This window comes from Thermobia domestica, chromosome 2 (assembly GCF_964235325.1).
Source record: "Thermobia domestica chromosome 2, izTheDome1.hap1.1, whole genome shotgun sequence".
Classification (NCBI taxonomy): domain Eukaryota; kingdom Metazoa; phylum Arthropoda; class Insecta; order Zygentoma; family Lepismatidae; genus Thermobia; species Thermobia domestica.
In genome coordinates this window covers 129,958,731-129,984,135 of record NC_137455.1, presented here as the reverse complement: position 1 = coordinate 129,984,135, position 25,405 = coordinate 129,958,731, and the positions used below count along the sequence as shown (strand labels likewise).

Genomic DNA, 25,405 nt, shown 5'->3' with positions numbered 1-25,405 from the left:
TGATCTAGACCAATTGCAACCAGGAACTTGAAAACTGGACCTGCCGATTACACAGTGAGAAAGCTAACTATTCGGTGTAGTTTGCCTACCAGGTAGGCCTAATTTACTGAACAAACTTTTACTTCGTATGTTTTAGGTACATATATTGCAACGGAAACTACAATGATCATTATCCTGATTCTTATCTGAATAGTGATGTGAGGTGGAAAATTTTCCGCGGAAAATTTTCCGTTCTAAAAAAATATCAGTAATCAAGTAACAATTCTTCAGCAATCACAAAATTGGTTGTATTCATGTACAGAAATGTAAAAAAAAAGTAAAAAAAAAAAAGATCGTTTAAAGAATCTGAAAATTTTCATGGCTCTCACAATTTTCAGTACTATGTAGGAACAAGTTAAACAATTTTTCCTGAATCGAAATATTTTCTGTCTTATATGGAAAAATTGAAGAAGTAGAGAAAAACACTATGTAAATTTTTACTTCCCAACTTGAAATATTAGAAAATTTTCTGGTTCCCTTAATCTAATTGGAAAATTATAATTTGTTGCTGTCTAGTTTTCCTCTACAGGAATTGTATATCTCAATGTGCAGTTAAATATAGTGGAAAATTTTCCACCTAACATCACTATACATAATATCCAAAACTGTCCGGATTATGAAGTGTTTTCACTTGTTTCTACGTCGTGATGAAAATTTTCCGATTCGTGAAAATTCCTTACATTTGTTTTTACATAGCAATAAAACTTTCCGATACACAAAATGTTGTTTTACTTTTTGATTCAAAATGATGAAAATTTTCCGACTCATAAAAAGTTCTTCAATTTTTGCATACAAGACACAAAATATTTCGATTTATGAAACATTGTTTCACTTGTTCCTACATAGTACTGAAAATTGTGTGAGCCATGAAAATGTTCAGATTCTATCAACCATCTTTCAATTTTTAACATTTCTATACATAAATTCAATCAATTTTATGAATACTGAGGAATTGTTACTTGATCACTGATATTTGTTAAGAACGGAAAATTTTCCGGAAAAATATAGAAGAAAATTTTCTACCTCACATCACGGCTAAACAACGATGTAGGAATAAGTAAGTGGAGTATGTTTTTATGAATCGGAAAATTTTCCGGAAATTTTCATCACTGTACAGGACAGACAATTCATCGATTCATGAAAAATTGTTTCCCTTGTTCCTACATAGTACTGAAAATTGTCTGAGCCATGAAAATTTTCAGATTCTTTAAACAATCTTTCAATTTTTAACATTTCTATACATGAATTTAATCCATTTTATGAATACTGAGGAATTGTTACTTGATCACTGATATTTGTTAAGAACGGAAAATTTTCCGGGAAAATATAGAAGAAAATTTTCCACCTCACATCACATCACGGCCAAACAACGATGTAGGAATAAGTGGAGTATGTTTTATGAATCGGAAAATTTTCATCACTGTACAGGACAGACAATTCTTCGATTCATGAAAAATTGTTTCCCTTGTTCCTACATAGTACTGAAAATTGTCTGAGCCATGAAAATTTTCAGATTCTTTAAACAATCTTTCAATTTTTAACATTTCTATACATGAATTCAACCAATTTTATGAATACTGAGGAATTGTTACTTGATCACTGATATTTGTTAAGAACGGAAAATTTTCCGGAAAAATATAGAAGAAAATTTTCTACCTCACGTCACGGCTACAACGATGTAGGAATAAGTAAGTGGAGTGTGTTTTTATGAATCAGAAAATTTTCCGGAAAATTTTCATCGCTGTACAGGACAGACAATTCTTCAATTCATGAAAAATTGTTTTCCTTGTTCCTACATAGTACAGAAAATTGTCTGTCATGAAAATTTTCAGATTCTTTAAACGATCTTTCAATTTTTAACATTTCTATACATAAATTCGACCAATTTTATGAATACTGAGGAATTTTCTTTTTATATTCTAATTCTTTATTACAAAAATGTTAGAAATGAAATTTTCACAATAGACTATGTAAATACCGCAACTCGCAACAAAAGAAGAACTTCCTACAATAAGCTTTAATATATATTTATATATTTCTTGTTGAACGAATATTATACATAAAAGTCGCATTAAAGCAGAAGACGACGAATTCATAAAAGGAATCATTAATTAGTCTTCAGTCTTGTTCAAAGCACAATTAGTAAAATAAAAACATTTAAGATTTCACCACAATCAACAGCACCATCAAGAAGATTGTAAAAGCTGCCACTCCTAGAACACACATCATTTTCCGACTTCTTTTCTGATGTTTCTCTGCTTTCTGCAGCTGCTGAAGTCCTTCTTCTGTTACTTGATCACTGATATTTGTTAAGAACGAAAAAATTTCCGGAAAAATATAGAAGAAAATTTTCTACCTCACATCACGGCTAAACAACGATGTAGGAATAAGTAAGTGGAGTATGTTTTTATGAATCGGAAAATTTTCCGGAAAATTTTCATCGCTGTACAGGACAGACAATTCTTCGATTCATGAAAAATTGTTTTCCTTGTTCCTACATAGTACAGAAAATTGTCTGTCATGAAAATTTTCAGATTCTTTAAACGATCTTTCAATTTTTAACATTTCTATACATAAATTCGACCAATTTTATGAATACTGAGGAATTGTTACTTGATCACTGATATTTGTTAAGAACGAAAAATTTTCCGGAAAAATATAGAAGAAAATTTTCCACCTCACATCACGGCTAAACAACGATGTAGGAATAAGTGGAGTATGTTTTATGAATCGGAAAATTTTCATCACTGTACAGGACAGACAATTCATCGATTCATGAAAAATTGTTTCCCTTGTTCCTACATAGTACTGAAAATTGTCTGAGCCATGAAAATTTTCAGATTCTTTAAACAATCTTTCAATTTTTAACATTTCTATACATGAATTTAATCCATTTTATGAATACTGAGGAATTGTTACTTGATCACTGATATTTGTTAAGAACGGAAAATTTTCCGGAAAAGTATAGAAAAAATTTTCCACCTCACATCACGGCTATACAAGGATGTAGGAATAAGTAAGTGGAGTATGTTTTTATGAATCGGAAAATTTTCATCACTGTATCTGAACAATTATTATTTTACAGGTTTAACAATTTTCACGTTAGCTCTGTTCTGGATCGATCCTATCTGCCCAGAGAGACTAATAATTGGAGCAATAATCTTCGTTGTGCATTGTCTGTACTTAATTTATCTTGGAAGCCTACTCCCAGCAAATGGAGATAATAGTCCTCTGATAGGTACGTATTATCTAGAGTTGACCAGTAGTTGTACTGTAAGGCCTACCGCTCACTGGCAACAAAACAGTTGCGCAAACAGTTGCGACTAACACAAAGAAATTTAATTTTTAATATTACAGCATACTTTTAATTAGTATAACGTGGGAATCTCGACATGGGATTTCATATTGTTTCAGGTTGGCATCACTGTCTAGTACCTTCTATAATATTTTAGTGTTCCTTGTGTTCTAGTTCGTTGACCAACCAATCTAGTACTTTTCTTCTCCTCTTCTTTTCTCATAAATATATTTGGGAGAGGTAAAGGAATCTCATGAAAATTTGGCAATGTACGAAAATTTCACTGTTCCTGGTAACTTTTTCTGTATATGTTTTTTCAACAATGATATTTATAAGAGCGAAAGTGGACATAGGTGACGTCCGGTTTTCTTCTTCAACGAATAAATGACATACCTTGTAAATAACCAAAGTAAATAATATTACATATTTGGTGATCCGTTTAAATAGTAGGCTATTAAGGAATTAAAATTTGATTTTCTCACTAAGACAACTTTATGATATTTCTTATTTTCTCCCATCATCATCTATATTTGTCATAATTGTGTTATTTTAGTGGTTTTACAGTGGACAATTAAGCAGGGATTCCGCCAGGAGTTTTATTTTGTAGGGTGTAAAGTCAAAATTGGGAAAGAGTAAGTAGTTTGCACGGTTTGTATCGAATTTTGACTATAAAAAATTTAACGCTGGGGTTCTTTCAAGAATGTGGAAGGTAACCCCCCACCTACAAGGGAGGGGGAGCTGCCAGAAACCTAATAATATCGCAGGATGTCATAAATAGGAGAAACGGGAGCAGATAAAATTTTAGTACTTTTTCCCCCAGATCTAGTACTTTTTTCTGCATAGGTTAGTATGAAATATTTTTACTGGGTGGTCACACTGATTTTACAGCGTTGCCAACATGTACGATAATTATTTAATCATACCATAATTTTGACACTTGTACGATGTACGATAGCTACTGTACGATAACAGGAAGGTGTACGATAATTTAACAATAATTGAAAGACTTTAAGAAGCAAAGATAATCCTGGAGATACTTGAAATTCGCAAGAAATTGTGTGTGAAAAAGAATATGAATTTTGCAACACATGTGACAGGATTACTCAAAACATTACTAGAACGACCAACGTCTCGAGAAGGCAACTAATGCTGGAAAATTAAAGTTAATTTAATTATTTTTATTACACTGCGAGCTACATTTTACATTTATCGTAGTTTAAAATCATAAAACCAAATCACTTGTTTACTCATGTTTATTATTACTAGGTCAGTGGTGTCCACCCCCCCCTTATGTCCATGACGCACCCCCCAATTGTCTATCCGTAGGTGTTCTTCCATTAAAAAAATCTTTTCGATTAATTTTTACACCTCCTCAAACATATTTATATAGATTTTAACCCCCCAAATATTTCAATGACGCATTTTGCGTCATAGCTCCCCTTTGTGGGCACCCCTGCTAGGTAATTGGTTAATCGGATAACTGCAATTTCGAACACCGATACTATATGAGATAAAACACACTGTAAAATTGATCCGAACTAGTACTAGTATTTGTACTGCAGACACGTGATATCACCTGTAATCAAACCGGGAACTACGACCATGCACACAGCAAACCGATTCAGAATGGGTAATTACTAGCTACTTAACGTAGATAAGGTTTCACAAGTAAATATATGAAATGTTGAAGATAATATATATTTTTTTTATAGACTGGTAAAGAATTAATCCTCAATCTTATTTCCTATTCAGATTGTTAAATATAGTTTTAGCTGTAAATGTTCATGTTTACTTTATAATAATAATAATAATAATAATAATAATAATAATAATAATAATAATAATAATAATAATAATAATAAAGCCTGATATTGAGACTGGAAACAAAAGATACGATAATTTTACAACAAAAACGATAATTTTAAGTACTGCGTACGATAATATCTTCTGATCAGGTTGGCCACGCTGCTGATTTAGTTCAGACCTGCGCATGAATAAGTATAATATTAGCATATTTTTCGTAACTTTCTGCAGGCATTTGTAATTTAATAGATTATATTAAATATTTTAAAAAACAGGTCAATTGATTTTGCAGCAATCCCATCGAATTTACACTATTTTGTCCCTTTTACATTAAATGCGAGTTAGGTTACCTGACGTTAAAAAAGTAAAGTGCTGCTTAGGTATAAAATCGTTCCCTATACTAAGCTTTTTTTAAAAAAAAAAAATCTAATTCTTCAAATGGAGTGCTGATGACAGAACCACACTCAAAAAGAAAAAAATTGAACTGTTTCCTAAAATTGTGTGTATCACGAGGCAATGAATACCTTTTGATGTTATTTATGCTGTGACATCGAAGACTGTTTAAAGAAAATGCGATTTATATCAAAGGTACTTTACGGCATCATATTCAGTCCCATATCAACAAACTGGAGCAAATGTTTTATTCACTAGCAAGATTATTTTTTTCACAACTGGCATTCTGCCCAAAAAGAGGTCTATTATCAGAAATTGGTTGTAATCCAATTCACATAATTATTTCGAAATATGCTCACCAATATATTTTAAACGTTCTTGGAAAATCCAATTCCTCAATCTCAATTAAATTACAACAAATAGACTTAATTCTGCAGAAAAGAAATATTCCTTATTCAAAAAACAGACCATGGCTCATTCAAGCATATCTGGACTTAAAAAACGTTAATCCACATATTCAGAAAGTTCCCACTCTAAGCTGTTTTGTCTGGGATTATCACGTAAACATTACGCAGATCAATCCAATAATACCGAATTATATAAAAATTTACCATGAAGATCTCAAACAATCAATCTACCAGAATATTTGGAAAGATACCATCCATACCTTTGACGAAGATTTTATATTTATATATACTGATGCTTCAAAATTCCCAAATTCTAAAATCGGAGCTGCAATATTTATTCCTGAAAAATCTAAAACTATTAAATACAGACTACCACAATATACATCCATATTTGAAGGAGAAGCTTTCGCGATGCGTCAGGCTCTACTGTGCATAAAAAGGGAATAAAATACTAATGACAGTAATATGTTCCGACTCTTTAAGTGTATTAATGTCTCTCAACTCAACACACTGGAACAAAAAGTCCACCTGGATCATATTAAATATCAAATATCTATACGCAACTATGTCAAAAAATAAATATCAAATATCATTTGTGTTCAGTATAGCACATGTTAACTTGGATCCAAATTCAACTATTATTGGTTGAATTGGTTGAATAGGTTTGTCGCACTATTCTAATTTATCCATGATTCTTATTCTTATGTTTCTTGCACTATAACCTCCGTCGATGACGCGCCTGCTCTCTACGGATGTACTCTCCTGTGGACCCCCTTCAATGCTCCTGCCCTGACATTGTTAAATAGCATTCACGATTTTATTTATTTATTATTATTTTTTGCACTGTTCTTGTATGTAGCATATCTTAGGATGCACATTTGTACCTTACAGGAAAGCACTGGTAAAATTAATCTGCACACGTGAAAGCAACTTCTACCTTAAGAAATAACTTCTGAAATGCTACGTGTGGATTTCGTGATAAAATAATTAGATTACAATAGGATAACATGTAATCATTTCCAGGATACTTCAGTTTGCTAGCATATTATCAATCTGTACGCAATTATTTGATATTATCAGAGATTAATAACAGTACAAAACGTCTTATTAAATCAATATATATATATATATATATATATATATATATATATATATATATATATATATATATATATATCTTTCATATATTTTTTTTATTTAATGGACTCTCCTTTCTTAATCTACACCCTGTATTCTTGTATATTAAATTCTCAAATTAATACTTATACTTCCCATTAATACTTATACTTATACTTCTTATACTCAAATTAATACTTATACTTATAGTTATGGGCATGCAAAAATTATAACTATATAAATATGTTATCAACAAAAAATACTAACAATATTTTCCGGCGCAAATATTAGCTTTTGTTTATTATTACGAGGGAGGACCCAAAAGAAACCGGACTTTCGTTCTAAAAAAAATAATTTATTACATTTTTTCAAAATTCTTTGTCTCCTTCAAAGTACTCTCCATTAAATGCGATTCATTTCTCCCATCTTCTTTTTCACTGTTTGAAGCGCCTCTGCAACTCTGGAACTTTTATATCGTCCAATGCGCTCTGCGAAATTCTTTTTACAGCCTCTACATCATCAAAACATTTTCCTTTTAGATTTTGTTTAATTCTCGGAAAATATCATCATGTTGGTCAAAAAGTTTGGATCACTTTCAATCTGATTTTTCAAGTCCTGGCTCAAATTCAGACGAATGATTTGATCCTGTGCGAGCAGGCGAGAAGCAAACTTAGCGGCAACATGTCTCATTTGCAAAACCTCACGCTGGCACGAGCTCCAACTCACTCCTGCCTCTCTTGAAATATCATCTATCATGAAACGACGACCTTCGCTGATTTTGGGGCAGATTTGGTCGACGTTTTCATCTTCAACACTCATCTCACCACACTTAAAGCGCCCAAACCACTCAAAAAAATTGTGCGCGGTTCATAGTATCCTTCTTGAAATCCTGTTGAGGCATTTGGTAAGTTTTCGTTTCCGATTTTCCAAGTAGAAAGCAAACACACTCCTTGTTCCTTTGAATCTGCCATAACGATTTCGCAGGCGACGAACGAGAACAGTTGAGAAAAACAATAATACGATCAAACGTTAACCTTCTACGCAGACGCCGCTTGGCCAACTGATCTGGAAAGGTCTCTACTAGACCCACCTAGCAGGAGAACTCTCTACTACGCCTAGGAACGGAAGCGTTCTTTCAATCCAGTTTCTTTTGGGTCCTCCCTCGTATAATGCACACTTGGAATATCAGATAATTACGGAAAAGAGTAACGAAAAGATATTTATTCAACAATTGCAGCTCTGTCTCACGACGTCATCATACTTGCTTTGTATTTTCCTGCACTCAACTAGAGCGCTGGCTGGCTGTTAATTGCTCTTGAATTGGATTGTTTAGAACAGGACCGAAACGAAATTTCTTGAATGAAACTATTGAATTCAAGACAAAAATGACGTCAGTGCTGACGTCTTTTTCATCAAATAGTCTTGAATGGTCTTGAACAAGAGTCTTGTTCAAGCTTTCTTGGATCGTCTACAAGCAGTATAAGACGTCTGTAGAAAAGAAGAGAATCCAATCCAAAATATTTACCAAGCAAGGTCGTTCGGAGGGGATCCAATCCTTTGGAAAGGATAAGCCATCATTAAACTCAAAAGAGATTGAAGATAACCTTTATTCTAATGAGTCTACAGGGTCGTGTGAACCGTTCCGCTTAATACCGACGGACGACGAAGACAGTGCAGGCGAGAAATGTCTGTACTGCAATCAACTCTACCGGCATGATGAAACTGGTGAGGAATGGATCCACTGTTCTAAGTGTATTTGTTGGGCTCATGAACTGTGTGCTGGAGTGGATGACGACCCATGGAAATCATACGTATGGGACCTTTGTACTTCTCATGTCAAAAATTGACCTTCAAAGCTTAAACTTTTAAGTGTTTTTTATGCAACTACTTTTCTATAGAGTTATCTAGCAATTTGTTAAGTAGCTGTAAGTTGTACAAGTTCGTATGGTTGCACGTAAAATATAACTTGAATACACAAATATATTTTCGTAGATTTTTCAGACTCTATCTACAAATATCCATTCCTTTTATATATTGTCATCTGATATTTGGAACATCCTGATCCGATATTAGGACACCATTTTTCAGCTTTGAGGTTTATTATTATTATTATTATTATTATTATTGTGTTTTTTGCTGTTACATTCAATTATTATATACAGAACAACATTGATCCTTAAAAACACATATCAGTATATAACCGAAGTTTGACAAAGATTTGTTTTCATTTTCGTCTCGAAATATAGGCATATGCTTAAGTATCCGATATTCGGTCAGTTTACTCTACTTATAACGTGTTTCCCTATAATCATAGGAAGGAAGTGTCAATTATAAATAGATCCATTTGGGAAAAGTAATTATAAGTCTTCCAGGACATTATAGTTAAACCAGCTCCAAGATATGGATGTTGGAGAGCACCTGGGTTGTGAAAGAAGATTCCCACTATCAGTGGCGTAGCAGCTGCCCCCGCAACCCCCGCAGTGCGGGGGGGCCCCGAAGTCTTGCGATAAATAAAGATTTAAAGAAGTAGAACTTTAACCTTACTTCTGTCGGCTTTACAACTACGGCCCCTTCTCTATACTTTGCGGGGGGGGGCCGCAAAAGTGTGCTACGCCACTGCCCACTATATAAGCTACACCAAGTTCGTTATGCCGTTCACAGCAGTGTGATATCTCAAAAAATTCCGGAAATGTGATAAACTTTGGTAAAGATTGCTATACTGCTTAAATTGATGTATTTGTGGGAAATTTTTACAATTGTTGTTGGTTTATTTTATTTCTATAAAATTATGACAATAGATTTTGATTGTGTTAATTACAATTTCTCGTAATTACATAATTTTGAACAGTGTTGCGAAATTTACCAATGATTAACATACATAAGGAACGGTTTCAGATATCGAATTGCTGTAGACAACATTATGATATTTATCTCTATCAAAAACCATACGCGTGATTGAATGTGGTGCTTACCTAAGAAATATTTGGAAACAAAACTAATGGAAAGTCAAACTTTCAATCCGTTGTAACATTGTTCCTACTTCTTTGAAATACATCATATAAGGATCATAGTATTGACACCAAGCCTGCAGTCAGCCACAGAAACTTCGGGGAGGGCACAAGTCTAACTTTTTTGGGGGGGGGATAAATTGGTGTTCACAGATCATTTGTTCAGTGCGATGTTTGTTCCACCCTGTTAGAAGAGATATAAAATATTTTTTTCGCTCTTTTTTCTTTTCTAAGCATATTATCAGGCCGTTGCGGTTCAGAAATTAACAATTCTACTTTATTTTCCATTTCTTTAAAAATTGAAATTTGATGTATAAAGGTAACCAAGAAAGTTCTGTCGCTTTTTCATCCACTACCTTCCAACATCGATATGTCACCTAAGAAGTACCTGGAAGATCAAAAATAGTACTTATCAGCATCGACGACCTCCTGCCAACGTTATGGAAAACCATGGATTCCATCGCAGTAGAACTTGGTGGGCAGTGAAGCGAAGATAGTATCAAGTAAATTTTGCAACTCTACTAGGGATTTGAACGCGTCCTCTACGATGATTGTCCAAGGAATGGAACAGGTGATAATTGGACGGTGCAATGTTCGGGGAGTATGGCGGATGCAATAGTATTTCCCATCCAAGGCGTAAAATGGTGTCCCGGGTCATCCTAGCCACGTAAGGCTTAGCGTGGTCCTGCAACAGGTGGACCCCTTTGCGATTCAGAAGTGCTGAGTTTTTCTTGAACACGGCTCAAATGCTGACAGTACACAGCTGTATTGATGCTCTGACCAGCAGATAGCAGTCCCCGATGCACGATGCTGCAAGCAGTCCACCAAACACACAGGAGGAGCTTCTTCTGGTGCAGTGCTGGTTTCGGCTATTTTGGAACCGGTTCATGGGATGCTAACCAATGATGACGGCGCCGTAGAGCTTCGTACAGGACCCACTTCTCATCACATGTCAACAGCCTGTCCAGAAATAGCTTCTTTCTCAGACGAGACAGCAAAGAAACACAGATGTCTACTCGCGTTTCCTTCTGGCCCGGAGTCAAATCATGTGGGACCCATCGATCCAATTTCTAGTGCCTCCCAAGTTGATGGAGGTGCTGTCGAATGGTTTCTCCACTCACACTGAATTGTAGTCTCAGTTTCTCACATGTCTAGCTACTTTCGTCTCAATTGCAGCTTGAAGATCTACATTTTGTACATGTGTTGGTCTTCCGGCACGTAGTCCGTCTTTGAGTGTGTCGTCACCGTCCTTAAATTATTTTTAAACTACAGCTGCACTGTCCGCGTAGTCGCGACCCCTCAGCAAAGGCCTGGCATATCTTCCGCCCCGCTGCAGCGGTGTTTTACCCGTTTGAACCCATACAGCATACACGTCCTTAAGACGCTCTGTGAAGGCCCCATGTTCACTCTGTCCTTACGCAAGTTTACGTTGTAACTGAACTGTCACAACCAGGTAGTATGTTGTATACGCCCACACCAACAATTGACCTTCGCCTTATTTCCATTCACATTCAACTCACGATGTGAGGGCCATTGGAACACAAATCTCCACGAAAAGTGACAGAACTATTTTGGTTACCTCTATATTTTATGTAGACATATTTTCTCCGTTGAGAAGAGATGTGCGCCCTCTGTTCCCTTTCATCCCGTCTACAACAGTAAGTTCTAAAGTAGATTGCCTAATCAAAATGCGCTTGAAATTTATATGAGCACCAGGAATACAAAAAATGGTTTTTCTTCACTTTTTTTATATGTATAAGTCGTTTTATAGAAAATATAATTAATTTGAAACCATTCCTCTGTTTCAGTGCTCTTCTTCAGAGATTCTTCCCTGATAGTAACATTTCAAATTGTTATCACAGTCGTATTACGATTCATCACAAGGAACGACCTGGAACCTCCTAATTGTATTACAGTCATCTATCAATGGTTGCTGAAGAGTTCCATTGGGCAATACCTCATTCTTGGCGACAGAGATCCTAAGGTAAGCTTCTTACATATGTAGCACATATTCCAAAGCTTCGAAGGAGAAAATAACCAGTTGTTTGTTTATATTTTTTCAATAACTGAAATCTAAACTTAAATTCTTACTTGCAGCTGATACAAATTTCACGAAAAGCGGTGTTTAAATTCAGGCGGATATACGCGTCGTCTTTTATTTTTTTCAAAAAGTACTCACGCTTCAATTGTTGTTACGATAAATTACGTCTCGGGTCTCGAACTTTTATTTATTTATTTATTTTTAAGATCAGACAGACCAATGGTTCTCAGGTAGGGAAGGTTATTCCTAAAAGACGTAGGATACAGACAGGGCTATAAATGAGTGCGCTCGTTTTTTGTGAGTTTTATCATTAGCTAACTCGTTTTAAAAAAATGTGTGTGAGAGTTGAGTATAACTCGAAATATAGGTGAGTTTGAGCGTAAAACACGCTCAATTTCAAGCTCAACACAGGATATTATTTTCACAAAATAATATAATCGCCCATTTGTGCATTTGCTATTGTCTGATCTCTGAGAAGAGACTTTAAATCTAATTTATCATTAAACAAATGATGCAGATTTGGAAGGTTAGAAATAGAAGTAGCTCGAGACGACTAAAAGTGCATCTATTTCAACTGATATTTGTTTTGTTGGTGAAATTTATCATATATTTAAAATATAAAAATCATCTCGGTGTTTTAAAATATCAATTATTTTTTGAATTTATCCATGTAACAATACAATGTAAGTTATATTAGGACAAGATATTTGAGTTTTTTCTATTGTTTCCATTGCAAATGAGGCACATGCTATGGCAACTGCAGCAATTTTGAAATATTTTAAAATTTTAGAAGCATTAGAAAATATAGTCGAAGATAAGTCATAAAAGGGATATGTTAGAAGGAAAGCAAATAATACTGCAAATAAATTGTAAGAGCTAGAATTCGTTTTTATGATAAATTTTTGGAATGAGATTTTGCAGGATTTTCACAAAGTAAGTCAAGTTCCATAAAATGAGGGTGTGAACTTAAAAACATGTGCAGATCTGTATGTGTTATTATAGCAGACCAACTACTTACTTCACGAGTTGAATTTCAAGGATATGAAGCTCCTGAAAAGGAAATGCTACCAGACGTTGATTGCAAGGCAGCTAAAACTCGCGAATGTATCAGGAAGACGCTACCGATGATGGAGATGCACAAGACGTATATCTGAATGCCAGATAAATTTCGTATCATCACCTTTTACACAATTGTTGAGAAACTTGAAACTCAGAGGGAAAGAAAAGAGAGATATACAAAGAAATAGCAGAGATATTTTATTTCCTAAATGATGTGCCACTTCATTAGAATATGCACTCCGTTCTTTCAAAAGGTGATTGCTGCTTACCCAGAGGACTTCAACAGTAATTTCTCAGCTGAGTTTCAGCAGTTGTGTTCATGTGTACATCATAAGTTCAGTGCAACAAAAAATGTAAAAACAAAATTCAGAATGCTGAACTTTTTTAAATAACTGTAGAAGACTACATAGAGTACATCCTCCCGAATGTTGACTTCCTCTTTCATATACTTTTAACATTGATGGACACAAATTGTTCGGTTGAGCGTTTATTTTCTCGGTTCAAATACATTAAAAATCTCATCAAAACAACTGTTCAACAAGTCAGTTTGGGTGCCTTGTCTCTAATAAGCATAGAAGTAGATTTGTTATCTAAGATGAGTTTTGAGGATCTGATTAAAGACTTTGCAATTAGAAGAAAGTAGAAGAAAACTCTTTAAATATAATTTAAAAGATGAAGTATACAAAAATAAACGTTATTTCCCACCTTATTGTAAGTTTTCATTTCTATAAATAAAAATTGAATGATGATGATTCATTATCGTTTATATTTTGAATTACATATATATGTGGACACCAAAATATTTTAAGAGCTTAGGGTTTCTAATGTCTTAATATCCAGTCTTGCTCATGTACGTTAATGTTCGTCATTGTAAACTAAAATGGATGTCAAAGTCACAACACTGTTCATACGCCCTAGTAGTTGATTTTTTTTTAATTTTTTTTTTAATGATTTATTAAGTAACTGCGAATTGACGTAAGTTGGGAAGGAGAGGTATTGTAAACTCTTTGCATTATACCTAATCCTCTACGAACTAATCCTTTCGGATACTATCAAGCTGAATATTTTCTTGTATGTTGTATAATACAAATTATTAAATCATGCATTATTTTTAATATTTTTTTAATAGGCTGCTGCTGAAGCGATCAATGGAGAAGATATGACAAATTTGGTAACTCAAACACGAGGGAATTCCAAAAACGTGTGGAAGATGGTGGCTGTTTTCTTTGACAGATTAAGTTTCTTGATTTACTTTGTAGTTTTAACTATATTGTTTGCTGCAATATTTTAAGTTATTAAGTTGATCAATATGCTTTGTATTGTACTGTTCAAACATTTTGTGGACTTTGGAACTGTTAGTAGCAGCATATAGCATAAGACTTATTCACGTGACAGTGATTAATTTGTTGACTTTGTAGAATAAGAATAAATATATATATTTCATTCAACAATAATGTTATATTGATACGTGGAAAATAATATTGACATCTTTATTCAGTATGTGTGTCTACATTATTCTCTGAAAATCTGTTTTGAACTGCATATTCTATTTATAAGTGGCACACATAATTACAGTTTTGATAGCTCAATCTTAGAAATACTGCCATAGAAAACTTACACCGCAATTGATAATTGTAATATCGCAATTACCAAGCCAAAAATTATCATAGGGTCACGATGGCTAAGTGGAGCTACGGTGTTTTGATGGTTATTGCGCACATTAGTACATTGATAATTAATGTACGTACTGTTTATTTTTGAAATGTTTTCTGCTTGCTAACAATGACTAATTACCGCCAAATCATAATGAAATTTGAATTTGATGAGAAATATAGGTCCGTACGACCAAGCCCCGCTCACTTACATTCCTGGCTCAAAGCTCATTCTCAGCATTATTTAGTGAATATTCGAGCCCTTCAGTTACACAATGAGGATTACGCTATCTACATTCAATTTTCTTCATCGGAAGACCACGAAACTTTTCTACATGCTCACTGAATCAGATACCATATTTGCATTTGATAACTCGACCAGCTGTGTCTGTATTTCTAGTCCTAGTGTCAATATAATTAAAGTGAGAGTCGTGGACTTACCTTCGGCTAAAACAGACTAAGTTTATATGCAGTATATTTAGATCACCAGGTTCGATGGTGATCTAATGAATGATCTAATGAATGAATGATCTAATGATCTTTTGATGCTATTTACAATTGAATATGTGTATCTTATATGACAATTGATCAGCATATCCGTTCACCTATTACTGTGGCTGGACATCGAGCTACTATTCAATATCCAGGACAGTTATCTACCTCTTGGAAATGTCGATCTTCTTCTCACTTTGTCTCTCGATATCTTCTTCGCACTAGCGTCCCTAGGGTTTACTCATCACGATAGACAATCGCATCCTGTTCCATCCCAAATGACGGAACTATTTCGCTTCTTCCACTTATTCCGCTTCTGTGTCATATGCGACAGCTTCTGAACCTATTCCTATCATCAGTGGCTTACAAGCTACAGTGCTTCGTCCTGTACTGAAAACTTATCATTCAACATAAATGCATTTCCTGAATTATCATCTATGATGATTTCGTTTGAACCTGTTCAAGACAAGACAGGTGTTACCCCGCTCCCTCCGAGACGAACTCAGTACTTCCAATTGTTTACAACCAGCTCTCCAGGAGTTATTCTCTCAAAGTCAGCACACTTTCACACAACAGGTGACCCACATCGAAGTTTCCCTCACACAAGAAGGAACCAATCAATCGATCTTGGATGCCAATGAACTTCTATTGATGTATTTGCCTGTTCTAATGCAAATACATCAATTTCATCAAATACATCAATCTAGCATTTTTGTTGTTTCTCAAGGAGCCAAGAAACGGGAAATGAAATGTACGATTCGTGACCACCGACTTCAACTACAAGGTCACAAACGGATTAATCCACCAAATCTTTTTTACGTTTTCGGCCAAAGTTTTGACCGCTTATAGTTTTTATTATTATTATTATTATTATTTTATAGATTCTTGATTAAGTTCACAGGACAATATACTGTGCTATAAACAATAACTGGAAGGCTTGAAAAGTCATTTAAATATTTTTGAGATTTAGAAATGAGATACTCCTTATTTTGCGTAAACAAATGTATAATTTTTATCTAGGCCACATAAAACTATTAGTTTTTAAGTGGAATTCAATTTATATATGCCAAATGAAAGCTTGAGTTTTCTTCATTTACACCCAATCACCCCCACGGGTTTATGTTCACCAGCAATGACTTTAATCAATTTGCACCCAATTACCCCCTTGGGAATTGATAGAAATACAACTGTAACTATTTTCATGCTGTTTGCTGGCAAGATCTATTCTCTATTCTATTCTGCACCCGGATCATACTCGGATTGATGTGAAAGGCATCCTTTACTGCAATGTCGGATGAGGACAAAATTTTGAAAATCGGAAGAGGTCCCTATAACACTTGTCGGTTATTTTATGTCCGTTATGGAGAGGAAGGAGGATGTTCCGACAAGAATTTGTTTCAGTTTCGTGCTTAAGGAGGACTTGTCGAATGAGGGCAAAAATTTTGAAAATTGGTAGAGGTTCTGATAGACGAAGTTGTACGTCAAACAGCATAAGCTATTTAATCAATCTCTGCACAAAACAATTTCCAGTAACATGGTCGAAAAACCTTATGCAACGACCGTGGTTAGTATTTACCCATATTTCATTAAGAACAAGAATTGTTAATTAATTCGCAGAAGTAGTGATTTGACAAATGAAATTCTCTCTCTCTTGCCACAAATAATCGTAGTTTGTGATTAATTCACATTAGAGAGAACTTTTATACACGTAATTTTAGTTGTTAATATTGTATTCGAGAATATTAAGTTTTATGTTGTGAGGAAGTATAATAAAATGTATATGGATTACTAGTTTTCAGAATCCAGGAGGATTCTATTATGAAGTCTTTTGCCTATATTTACATAACATATTATACCAATATATAAGAAATTCCGTCTTTTGCCGGTAATTCTGCAATTTGAATCACCATTAGATGTTACTAAAGTTGATATATTGTTCGAAGCATAGCAATAGTATTCCTCTAGACAATAGTTCCACAAATATACACATCAACAATGATGTTATTGATTGTATACTTATATTACTTGTAAATGACAGAGAAAGGGAACAATTTACAAATAATACTACCGTTTACTATATTATTAAGAATTTATTTGAGAGTATTGAATTAATGTACTACACGTTTGCTTATGTGCGGAATCTGTATTGTGTTTGTGCTGTGCGAATCTACGCTCATCACATGAGGTATGAAGCATGTTTACTTGTCTTGCCATAAAAACATAAATATTGCAATAAAAGAAGCTGAAACCAACGGTTTGTGATTCCTATAGTACTCATGCTCGCCTTGTTATGGTTACTTTTATATATATATGATGTACCATTTTTCTCAGCGGATTTCGCTCGTTGTCCACGTTCCTGCAATCCTGCCTTATCCATCTCCTTACGTCTAGCATGTCCATGTTAATAAGTCTATACAACGACCCGTTTAGAAGCTATAGTGCCCAACATCTTAACAGAACCGCAGCGAAGGCATATCTTCCAAGAACAGTTGCAGACAACGGAAGGAAGAATGTGACACGTGTTCATCCAATTCAAGTATTGTAACGAAGAGTCAAAATTACGTTTGTGTACATTATAACAAAAGCCGAATACAATATGTTTGTTAGCATTATTTATAGTACGCAAAGAACACATATTGAAATAATATGAACTCACCCATGTTGTTAGGTTAGGAATTAAATTTCTAGGCATTATTGGCATCTACGGCTATCTTAGCCCGTCTCGTATGAGGGAACGTCCCTCGATCATCACACCACCCAAAGAACTGGAGAAGGAAGGAAGATCCCTGAGACCATTATGATAGGTATCATCTCGACATCCTGGTGTGAATAAGGAAATCCCAGGAAAAACCTCACTCAAGATGACCGGACTGAAAAAGCTTTTACAACTTTTCGATCGAGTGTAGCTACCGCTCACTTATATTGTGTATCTAAAAGATTGATACTGAATTATGACCACCCCTCTGGACAATATATTTGACCATGCTGCACCATGAGTTCCGTGATAACGGAGCACGCCTTGCTACGGGCCTAGCTAGAAAGTAGTAAGAGTTCGTGCGTAGTGGGTAACAATAAGATTTACCAGTGCAAAAGGTTAGTGTTTCGATCGTGCAACCGTGGTCAGCTCAAACGACATCTTCATTCGCAGACAATGAAATAATATATATATGTAACTTATTTGGTACATGACGATTGTGATTTTAAAAATAGTTTCTAACATAAAAGTTGTAAATACACGCTTTGTAGCTTTGTAAATCGCGGTATGTCATTGTTCAAATTTACGTTAACATTTAATGTAGTCCTTTCCGATTAAGTAACTGTGCTAACTAAAATCCAATAAAACCCACGCAGACACAAATTACGAAATTAATGAAAGAAATTCGTAGTTAAAGTGTTCTCAAATACAAATTTCTAACAACAAAATTATCTAATGTATCCATCAAAAAATTTTAGATATCGCCTTCTTTTATATATTTATTTCGTTATATATAATAAGGCAAAAGCGTCTTTGTTCAGAACACAAGGTGAAAATAATATAAAAGGTCACCGATAGAGAAGAATGAGCCCACTCATGGTTCGGAAATGGTATTATACAAGAAATCTACAGGGTGAAGCAAAAGTCCTGCACCACTCTTGTAGTTTTGAAACGGTTTGTGGAAAGATGACGAAACTGGATGTTGATAATTGGGGTGGGGGCACACCAGATTGTGCCATTTGGCATCATGGTGGCTATCTTGAAATCCGCAATTTTGAATTCAGATCTAATATTTCAAATGGGAAGGGGGCATGGGATTGTGACACATGGTTTTAGGCTAGAATTTCACCAGAAATACAAATCTGAAGTTATTTTTCACATACCTTTAACAGTAATGAAATTCTGTGAAGTAAACGTTGCATATTGTATCATGTAATAGTTTTATCTTTTCAGATGATGTAACATGGCTCTCACCCACCAAGGAAAGATTGAAATGATTCTTATCAATGGGGAACGCAGTACCAGAGACATCGCTGATGACTTCAATGTCCGACATCCAGGGGGGGACAACATTACATATACCACAGTGTCGCGTTTTTGTAGAAATTTACACTTTCTGAACCTGTAGACAACAAACGAAGTGAACGCCTTAGGACTGCAATGGTTGATGCAACAGCAACGGCAGTTGTAGCATTCTTGGTGAAATGCCGAAATACGGTACCAGATGTTTAGCTGCGTGTAAGTCAGAGATCGATACTCTGTGTGTGTTGCACACATACTAGAGGCATCCATACAAACTCCAACTGCAGAAATACCTAACGAAAGATGACCCAGATAGGATAATGCAATTTGCAGGATGAGCTGTGATGAAGAGTAACGAGGATCCCAAGTTTCATCTGATTGTTAGTGTTGTTTAGTGACGAGGCTTTGTTCCATGTGAAACGGTGAGGTCAATAAACAGAATCATCGTTATTGGTCAAACACAAACCCATCACGGACAGATCCCTCGAGGATAATTGGTGCAGAATAGGTATGGTGTGGGATTCGGATCACTCCTACTATCTGGCCGTTCTTCATCCATGGGAACCTAAACTGGGACAAATATTTTGTGCTGTAGGAACATGTGTTCCCATCACTGCTGAACCCAACCCGGAAGGTGACTTCCCTGCTTTTTCCCAACAAGATGGTGCACCTCCTCACTATGCATTTTGTGTCAGGGAGTGGTTGGATGCACAGCTGCTGGGCCACTGGATTAATCGTCGAGAGTCAATTGAGTGGCCACCCTGTTCGCAAGATTTAACACCCTTTTATCTGTGGAGTCATCTCAAACCACTTGTTTATCAAGAAAAAATTACTGATCTCAGACACCTCGAACTACTCTGTGACGCCTGAAGTGTCACAGGAAATTCTTGTGTCCATCAGCACTGAATGAAAATCTTGCATTTACGTATAGCACCCAGCGGAGAACACATAAAGAATATCTTGTAGGATCCTACATGCAATGTTCACTTCACAAAATTTCATTTCTAATTAAAGTTAGGTGAAAAATAACTTCAGATTCGTATGACACCAAATGGCACCATTTGGTGCGCTCCCAACCCAATTAGCCACATCCAAAGTTTCGTTATCTTTCCTCAGGCCCTTTCAAAAATACAAGAGTGCTGCGGAACTTTTGTCTCACCCTGTATAATTAATAGTGGTTCGGAAAATGATCACGAAAATTCATTTTTCATGAGCATCCACAATTTTATCTACTATCCGCAAAACAGTAGAAGCATATTCGAAAAATGTTATATTGATGCAAATACCCGTGGATATCCGCATCCGCGCAGACTTTTACCTACGACCATGCGTCGTACACTCTCACGTAGATGTCCGGCGTTACCCGCTCTCCACCCGGATTCCAATATTCTGTTCTGATGTTTCACTGTCTTTCCTCCACATCGTAGATGAACCCGTGAGTATTTGGCGGAAACCTCATTAGGAAAGAAGCCCTTGTGCACGATGTTAACAGTGCAGATCAGTGGCAGCGAATAAATGGGATCGGTATTGTTTACATGACAAGAACTTAGTTTTCTAGTGGTTGGTTGGAGTTCAGCGTTCCTTTTCAGCACCGAGGTTATATGATACATGGCTGTACAGTCTAAAGTGAAATTCGAACCACCGTAAAGCGTTTTAATTTCAAGGCTCTCCTACCAGGAATCGGAACCGCGTCTCTGTGCAGCAAAACCACGCGCTAGGTCTCATAGTAATTGCAGACGAATGCATAAGCGGTGTCCGATACCGCGATCTCCTGGTAAACTCTATATTGATCTTTATTATGAACTGATTTTGAGAATATTCATTTTATTTTGAACTTTGTGAAATGCAAAGAAGTGCTTTTCATTTCATTCTGCATTTTCTCTCATTTTACAATACAATGGGTGATATCAATAAAACTGAGAAGTTACTCATTATTCCCAATTTTGGAGTAGTTACTCGCATTAGTATCAATAAAAAGAGAACTGAGCACTAATCGTCTCGGCTGACCTCGGAGAAGCTCTGCCCCTTTGAAGTAACCACACCTCTATTCTCGAGCCGAGTAACTACTCCGCGTTTGATATCAATAAAAAACAGAGACTCCTCTATGATGCAAGTAACTTCTCCAAATTTGTGGAGCAAGCTCAGTAGGTGACTCCGTGCGAAATATGGCAGAGTATTTGATTCTTTGGCAGCGTAGAAAAACTTATAAGCTGTATAGAAATGTTGCAAATGGTGATTACAAAACACCTTATAGGTTCATGAAAGAAAATGTAGAGTGATTAGCACAACATTTTTGAGGAGAATCAACCGAAAGTCGGGGTGGAGCACTACGTAATGACGAAAAGATGCGGGTTTTCTTGCGTTACGTGATTGATCCTGAATTCCAGTTCAGAGTGTCAGAAGATTCTGGTGTGGCTCAAAGTACTGCGTCTATGACTACTACAAGTGTAATTGATGTGATTGTTGCGAAATGTGAAAACTGGATTGTTTCCGGCAAGTGTGCGTAATATGCAAACAGCAAAGCAGAGTGGCAAGAGCAATATACATTTCCGGATGCTATCGGAGCAATTGACTATACACACGTGCCAATGAAGAAACCTAGTATTTTGGAGACGAATGCGTTAATAGGAAGAGCTCCTTCGTGGCTAAGCGGTTAGCGTGCGTGCCTTTGGCGTGGGAGACCCTCGTTCGATTCCCGGCGGGAGCTCATGTGGTTCGGATTCCACGTTAATCAGTAGGTCCCGTCTCATAGCCTCGCTACTGAAAGGAAGGGGGTATGCATGTGAGTGTATTTGGTTTATGTCAAGGCGAAAGGAGATACGTATGGTGTGGAAAACGCAATCAGATGGACGTGCTTTATGACGTGACTGGCTAGACTTTTTTCAAAAAAAAAAGAAAAAAGAAACAAAGAGGCCAAGTGTCTGATTTCGTTCTTAAAGCCAAACAATCTACAAAGACCTTGAATAACACGTGATATGCGCTTGTCGTGTTACTCTTCATATTGCTGGATTCAAATTATCATCCATCAGCCCCAATAGGTTCGTTCCCATGGTTTCAGTATTACTTTCTTGTTTCCTGCTTTTTTTTTAAAAAAAAATACTTTTTTGTTTTATTCACGCTCGAATATTAAAGATTTTCTTTTGGATTTGTCTCAGTCCTAGATGTATTTGATATTTCGTTGAATTTCACTGTAATTGCCTTCAAAGCTTCGGCGCTTTCCTTCGTTTACTTTCTGATAACTGTGACTTTGAAAGTACCACTGGGAACTCTTTTATAATATCCACAAATGCACTTTGATTGAAACTGTCGTTGCTACGGCATTTAGGATACTGCGCCATAGGTTACTCACAACGAAATGAGCGCGCGACGAATGGGAGAAATGAGTAATCACTCCTTTTATTGATACGACTTACTGCTACGCGCAGAGGAAACGCGAGTAAACGTTCATAAATCTGGAGCAGTCTAGACATGAGTAGTGGCTTGTTTTATTGATACGAAATTGAGGGAGGAGATTACTCCAGGTGTAGTTACTCCGATTCTCGAGCAGGACTTTTTATTGATATCGCCCAATGTGCCTTTTGTTCACGTTTAATCCTTACCCGTGGAAAAGGATCTGGTACTGTGCTCTCACAGACTCTGCTAATACATGATAAGGCTCCAGCCAATCAGAATATATGTGCAGACGAAATGAATAAAAAAATTCGTATGTTATGAGGGGTTTGCGACTTTATTTTACGCCTGGGTTCTAGACCCATGGGCGGGGCTTAGTGAGAAGTGGGAAGAGCGATGGACTATTCTGGAAGATGGCGACATGAGAATTAGACCTGCGTGATATAACATCCAATTTTAACTTGGTAGTGATATTATTTTCTTAACCTTTGTATACCTGTTACAACAGAGTATTAACTGTGAAAATTTGTCAAATATACTCAGGTTGAATTGCGGACGCATGGGATTCATTAATTCCTTCGTCATCTCTTGTGTGCGTAGTCCGCCTAGTATAAGATTCTTTATACAATACTTTCTATAATGGAATGAATTGCTGAAATATATCGTTTTTAATATAACCTACAATATAGTGGTTTATTGCAGTTGTTTGTGGTGAGGTTGGAACAAAACTCCGTTTTGTCTGAATCGCATCACAATTAGCGGGGAAACAGCATTTATGTGTAGATAGATTTGTACGTATTCAAGCCGATATTAGGGAAGCTGACAATGCACGGATGCTGAACGGATTTTGAGTTCGATTCCCGAGCTTGGTTATCACGTTGGTTTCTTTTGCCAGCCGCAGTAATTATTATAACTTGTTGCATTTTTCTTCAATGGGGAGTGTTAATGATGAAAAGGCACCTAGTTATCGCGCACATCCTGTGTACGAATGACCGGAGAAAGCGAATACGATCTTCCATCATTTTTCATCACTCCTTCATTCCCCGCATCTCAACCTCATTGCGTATTTGTGAGACGCCATGAGACGATATATCGTTTCTCGAGACACTCCCCGCCTTCATTTCGCACTGAAGGCCCCACGACATGCAGCTTGCTAGACCATACCACCACACGACTATCATTATATCGCTGCTATACAGAAAGCTCAACGCTACAACGCAGGTGATCATTCAATGATCAGTTAATATGCGTGAGTTCAGCATTGTTAACAATTTGGGAGTACTATTGAAAATCTTATCCTGCATGTAAATAATCTTAATAATTTAATAATAACATACGAGTTATTGTTAACTTAGGATTAATAAAATACCGCGTAATTGTGCATATATTTAAAGAATAACACTCATAATGGGCATTTCCTTTTTGACCCAGGGTTGTAATTTAAAGGCATCATCGTGTAGAACTAGTCTTCAATATACCACATACCAAAACTCTCAGAAAAATATTTCTTCGTTACGGAGATACAGAGCTTCAATGGAAAAATGAGCTGCTTACGTCACGGCAACAAAAACAGGCACTTTGGCGTGGCGACACACGTCGGTATCTCTCTCTAAGCCGTATTGAAAGCTTTAGGAACTCTTTTCATATTGCAATTTCTTAGTCTAAAGTACAAATAAATTTAGTGGAATAGTGAAAGCAAAAGTGGCAAAATAAGTAAAAACACTTACTGTATATAAACGTAACGTGTTAATAAGTCCTATTTTCCTAGTTTATTAAAAGTCTTTGTAATGTTCTATCATTACAAATATTTTAGATACTTGTACATTTAAGCAGGATTACTTTATTATCGTGTTACACCAAAAACATTAAGAGTCTAAGTACTATATCAGTTCAAATTAGTCACGCGCAGATTGAGAATATCTAAGCCACCACATTGTAGCTTTTCTTTATTTTGAAGATTTGTCTTGAATCTCCATGCTATTATACTACGGCTACAAATAAGCAGTTTCTGCGTTTTACTTTTTTACTATATTTCTCCCAGGGAAATGTTTTCATGGTCACCTCGGTGGTTTGAAGCTGAAGAAAGCTGCAGCGAATAGAGGTAGTCAAATGGTTAGGCTGCCGAAAGAGCATCATGAGCAAGATAAATGCTCGAAAATTTTTCTTGTGACCTCGGCATCGGTTCTCAAACCAACGCACCATAATAATAAAGTTATATACATGAACCTCATTTTTTCTTTTTTTTTCTTTTTTTTTTATTTAAATTATTTAGACGCCAGATTCGTATTTCCAGTCGCTTTGACTACCTGGCGCTTGGGATTTTTCTAGTCTGAACAAGAGAAATACTGACAGAAATTCATTATGTTTACATGTGTTGTTACTTTAAAACGTAAACATTTTCTTTTCAGTAACCTTATATGAAATAGTGTTTTAAGTACACGGACATAAGTTTACAACATTCTTTCTCTCGTCAGCTTTGAGTTGATTGATATATGGTGGTACACTTCATTTGCAAAATATTATATCGTGAAAGTATTGCGTTTTTTTTTTCCGAGGTCAACAAGGGGAAAAAATCATAAAAGCAAACGTTTGAAGAGTTTAGCCTTTTGTTACGTTTCGTCTGTGTAGATTGATTTCTCTTATATTGCTTCACTCACTGCAACAGAATAGTGTTTATTACTTGTCATGATATATCATAAACATTCAGTATCAA

At 35.8% G+C, this 25,405-nt stretch overlaps 1 protein-coding gene across 2 annotated transcripts in view; it reads left to right on the top strand.

Annotated features, from left to right (window-relative positions):
- The window catches only part of LOC145675547 (neuronal acetylcholine receptor subunit alpha-7-like), a 77,430-nt gene extending 52,799 nt beyond the window's left edge, over positions 1-24,631 (top strand). For both annotated transcript variants that reach the window (XM_081746050.1, XM_081746057.1), the window contains 3 exons: positions 3,125-3,277; positions 11,870-12,045; positions 14,291-24,631. In XM_081746050.1, the coding sequence (XP_081602176.1) occupies positions 3,125-3,277; positions 11,870-12,045; positions 14,291-14,452 (491 nt within the window). In that variant the 3' untranslated portion in view covers positions 14,453-24,631. The remainder of the gene's footprint in view (positions 1-3,124; positions 3,278-11,869; positions 12,046-14,290) is intronic.
- Positions 24,632-25,405: the final 774 nt, after the last annotated feature.